Below are 4877 nucleotides of genomic sequence, written 5' to 3'. Positions count from 1 at the left end.
AGAAGAAGAAGAAGAAGAAGAAGAAGAAGAAGAAGAAGAAGAAGAAGAAGAAGAAGAAGAAGAAGAAGAAGAAGAAGAAGAAGAAGAAGAAGAAGAAGAAGAAGGGATTTTTTGACATTTGTTAATTTTGAGCTAACAGGTGGTGATTAGTTATTCACTTGGGATCCACCAGCCACCATTGTTCACTGACCTCGAATTGTTGTGATCTTCCCAAATGACTCTGTAAAATCAGATCGGTCCTCTAAGCTAGAGAATTCGGCTGGACCTCCTTCTGCGAAACGTTGCTCCACCTGGTTTCTGGTGCACCTCTGCTGCCACCTTGTGGCAATTGGGCTACTAGCAACAGGAATTTGGGATGCCAGTTTCTTCACAATGCAACTTTTAAATTGTGAATATGAGGTCTTGCCTGGTGTCTGTTTTAAGAAAAAAATAAATAAATACATTGCTGTTGTGGTATTTAAAACTTTAAAGATTCTTATATTCTTAAAACACACTACAAACTACTGGTGGAAGCAAATATGTTTCTAACAAAAACTTCATTGGCAAGCCCTGTTTCAAACGTAACATGAAACTACTATGGCTAGATAGTGGAATGAGAATTCAGCCACTTCCACAAAGAGGTTACTGAAAGATCTTGGGCTTGTTATTCCTTCTCATCCTAACCCATGAGCACATGAAGCTGCCCCATAACTGAGCCAGACCCTTAGTCTATGAAGGTCCATACTGTCTTCTTAGAGCAGGGGTGTCGAACTCATTTGTTATGAGGGCCGGATCTGACATAAATGAGACCTTGTCGGGCCGGGCCACGTGTGTCATAAAATGTAGCCGAGATATAAACTTTATAAAGGACACAAACACAAAGGGGTGTTTTTTTACTGAAAATAAAAACATGCTTAAAACATTAGCACTCTTGCAATATTTTGTTTATTTAACAGGGTCTGATAACTGACACCTCTTGCTCTGAATTACTGCACCAATTTGTCTGTGCTGTTGCAATCCTGAGTATGCTGTTCAGGTGTGTATCTGTAAGCTGCAAACCTACGATGATGCAGCAGCAGCAGAACTGGAAGCAGAAGCAGAAGACAGCCAGTTCCACTGCGGGCCTGAGAGAAGCCCTCCGGGGGCCTGATCCGGCCCCCAGACCGCATGTTTGACACCCCTGACTTAGAGTGAGAGCAGCTCTCCAGGTTCTCAAGCACAGGTCTTTCACATCACCTGTTCCCTGATTCTTCTAACTAGAGATACCAGGGATTGAACCTGAAACCTTCTACATGCAAAACAGGCACTCTGCCACTGAGCCACGATGCCTCATTTCCCCTCTCCTCTTTCTCATAGGGTGGTTTGTTGTGAGGATAAGATGGAGGAGAACGATGTCATAACAAACTTGGGGCCCCACTGGGCGGTGGGGGGGAAGCAGGGAATAAATATCTAAATATCCAGAGTGTATAACTATTGCTGTATGGATTTGAACTGTAGCGTTCCCTAACAATGGACAACCAGATCCATCATGAATGTGAATCATCTTAAATGTTTTCTCAAGTGGTTAAGACGCTGAACTGCAGGCTGTGGAAGGTCAGTAGTTCAGCAGTTCGAGACCCGGGTGCCGCAAGACGGGGTGAGCTCCTGTCTCTAGTTCCAGCTCCTGCCAACCTAGCAGTTCGAAAGCAAGAAATTGCAAGTAGATAAATAGGGACCACTTCGGTGTGAAGGTAACAGCGTTCCGTGCGCCTTGGTGTTTAGTCATGCCGGCCACATGACCACGGAAACGTCTTCGGACAGCGCTGGCTCTTCGGCTTTGAAACGGAAATGAGCACCGCAACCCTAGAGTCGGACTCGACTGGCTTTCGAGCAAGGGAACCTTTACCTTTACCTTTTAGTGAGTTCAGTGAGTTCAGAAGCTAGTGCAGCACAGACTACATGAAACACGCAGCGAGTCAGAAGGGCCCATCATGTGAAAACGGGGGGTATTAAAAATACACAAAAGTGTTGCTGTTTTTATATATGAAATGATGAAGGATCTCTGATGGCTTAGTGTTTGCTACATAAACATCTTGTCCATAATGCTTACTCTCCTTTGTTAAGTCGCTCGCTTACCAAAGTAGTCGGAGAGTGATTCAGCAAGGATTCAGCTTTATTCATCAACTCAAACACAACTCCAACCCGGAACAACATCTGATAGCCAGAACAGCTTTAGCATTGAAGCTGTTCTTCTTTTAAACTCTCCCGGCTAATATAGCCACGCCCTATTTTACAATAAGAAGAAGAAGAAGAAGAAGAGAAGAAGAGATTGGATTTATACCCCGCCCTTCACTACCCAAAGGTGTCTCAGAGCGGGTTACAAACTCCTTTCCCTTCCCCTCCCCACAACAGACACCCTGTGAGGTGGGTGGGGCTGAGAGAACTCTGACACAAACTGCTCTTTTTCAAGGACAGCTGTGCCAGAGGTTGTGACTGACCCAAGGTCACATCAGCAGGTGCAAGTGGAGGAGTGGGGAATCAAACCCGGTCCTCCCAGATTAGAGTCCGCGCACTTAACCACTACACCAAACTGGATCTCTATGAGGTTGCACGGATAAGGTCCAATCACAATTGTTCCCTCTCATGGAACTGGATGTTGGTGATTGGTCGGCTCTTCCTGGGCTACCAATAGTAATTGAGGGATTAGGATCCTAACCCAGGACGAAGCTTCACATGGTGTTTCTGTTATGTATTCAGATGGACCTGAACGCACTAACTGTATGGAACTGATGTATGTGAACCAGCTCATTGCCATCTCATGTAAAGCTTCGGCCTGGGCTAGGATCCTAATGTAACCAATAGGAGCACTAGCCCAGGATGTGTCTTCCAATCACATTACAGAGCGGGAGCGATTGTGATTGGTCATTATCTACTCAACCTGATAGGTTGATATTTGTACAGTGGGCGTGGCTATATTAGCCGGGAATGTTTAAATACAGAGCAGCTGCTGTGTTAAAGCTGTTCTGGCTGATTGATGTTGATCCGTGTTGGAAGTGAGTTCGAGTTGAAGAATAAAAGCCGCATTCTTGCTGAATCACTCTCCGACTCTTTGTTAAGTGGGCAACTTAACAGTTTCAATCACTGCGTTTTCATACGGACTTTGTCACATTGAATACACCACCACATCCTTCCTCTGCCCTCTTGCTGCAATGAGCTGTGGCTATTTCAAGTCAAGTTCTTACAGAGGTAGTAAACCTGTACCTAGGCTGTATCCAGGGTCGCCTACCGCCAGGTGGGCCGGGAGTTCTCCCAAAATTACGACTGATCTCTGGACTACAGAGATCATGTACTCTGGAGAAAATGGCAGCTTTGGTGGGTGGACCCTATGGCATCCCATACCCAAGTTCCATCCTCTACCACAACTTCACCCTCCACAATCTCCGCCCCCAAATTCCCAGGAACCTCCCAAGCTGGAGTTGGCAACCTTAGCTGTATTATTTCAAACAACAATGAGGGTTCTAGGATTGCCATCTCTGGGGTGGGAAATCCCTGGAGATTTGGGGGTGGGGTCTAAGGGGGTGAGGTTGGGGAAAGGGAGGGACCTCAATGGGGTCTAATGCCCCAGAGCCCACCCTCCAAAGCAGACATTTCCTCCAGGGGAACTGATCTCTGTAGTCTGGGGATCAGTTGTAATTCCAAGAGCGCACCTGAAGGCTGGCAACCCTCTACGGGTCATATAATTGTAAATCCCTTCATCCAAAAAAAAAATGTCTTGCACACAGAAGACTATATAGGGGGGAGAAACCCTGACAGTTTTTTTTTTTAAAGATGAGCGAATTGTGTTTGGTATGAGAAAGCATTCAGTCGTATATTCCCCTCTGAGCTCCTTGGAGGCAAGGGTTGCCAGCGTCCAGATGTGTAATGTATTCAGCCTGACATGCCCGGACTTGCCCGGGCTGGCCAGGCACAATTCCTCTGTAGCAGACAAAGGATCCAAAGGATCCTAGCCGGCCCAATCAAAAGGGCTAGCTTCCCAGCCGGGAGACCAATGGTCGCCCGGTTACTGTAAATAGCCTATCGGGAGTAGGGGGTGTGTTTAGGTGTGCTTGGTGGCGGGTTTTCTGAATGCATATAAACCGGCCTGCGAGCCGGTCAGTTGTCTTTGTCCTGAACTAAATAAAGGTATGCTTAGCTGAAATCACTCATCCGTCTGCATACTTTTCACTGGCGACGAAGGTGGGATTCACGACCCCATGAACAAAGACCCGGACGCCAACACGAGCACCGCACCGAGCACCGACGCCGAAACCTCCGGGAACCGCGCCACTTCGCATCCCAGCTCTCCGGCAACCGCCCATCACCCCGCTCCTGGCTCCGCTCCGCACCCTGCTGACCCCGAGAGCAGCAGCGCCCTTCTCAACGCTCCAGTCGCCGCCGCCATCCCAGGGGACACCCAACCACATGGCTGCAGCACAATGGCGACCCCTCCGAGCAACATCTCCGCTTTTGATATCGGCCGCCCCACCGAATGGGAGGCCTGGCTCGAGATCCTGACGAGCTACTTCAACTGCCACAAAATTACGGACAATGGAACGAAGAAGGACCATTTCCTCCAGTTGTGCGGCATGGGCCTACTCCTGAAGGACCTCATCACCCCAAAGAAGACCGCAGAGGAGCCCTACACGGTGCTGATCAAGGCGTTGACGGATCACCTGGCACCCAAACCCACTAAATTCGCGGAGCGGATGGAATTCTGCGTGAGGGTACAGGGACCCGACGAGTCCACCTACGATTTCCTGGCGGGACTCTGGCGAGCGGCCACAAACTGTGAGTTCCAGAGTCTATCGGACACCCTGCTGACCCAATTCCTGGTGGGCCTGCGAGAGCCCAAACTCCAGCGGAAACTGGTCAGTAAGAAC

At 48.4% G+C, this 4877-nt stretch overlaps 1 protein-coding gene across 1 annotated transcript in view; it reads right to left on the bottom strand.

Annotated features, from left to right (window-relative positions):
• The window catches only part of CDC20B (cell division cycle 20B), a 29173-nt gene extending 24752 nt beyond the window's left edge, over positions 1-4421 (bottom strand). The window contains exons 1-2 of the mRNA XM_015423216.1: positions 4344-4421; positions 191-413 (exon numbers count right to left, since the gene is read on the bottom strand). Of these exons, the coding sequence (XP_015278702.1) occupies positions 191-413; positions 4344-4421 (301 nt within the window). The remainder of the gene's footprint in view (positions 1-190; positions 414-4343) is intronic.
• Positions 4422-4877: the final 456 nt, after the last annotated feature.

Source organism: Gekko japonicus, unplaced genomic scaffold, assembly GCF_001447785.1.
Source record: "Gekko japonicus isolate JY-2015 unplaced genomic scaffold, Gekko_japonicus_V1.1 scaffold862, whole genome shotgun sequence".
NCBI lineage: Eukaryota > Metazoa > Chordata > Lepidosauria > Squamata > Gekkonidae > Gekko > Gekko japonicus.
The sequence above is the reverse complement of the archived record's forward strand: the minus strand, read 5'-3'. Positions and strand labels throughout refer to the sequence as shown.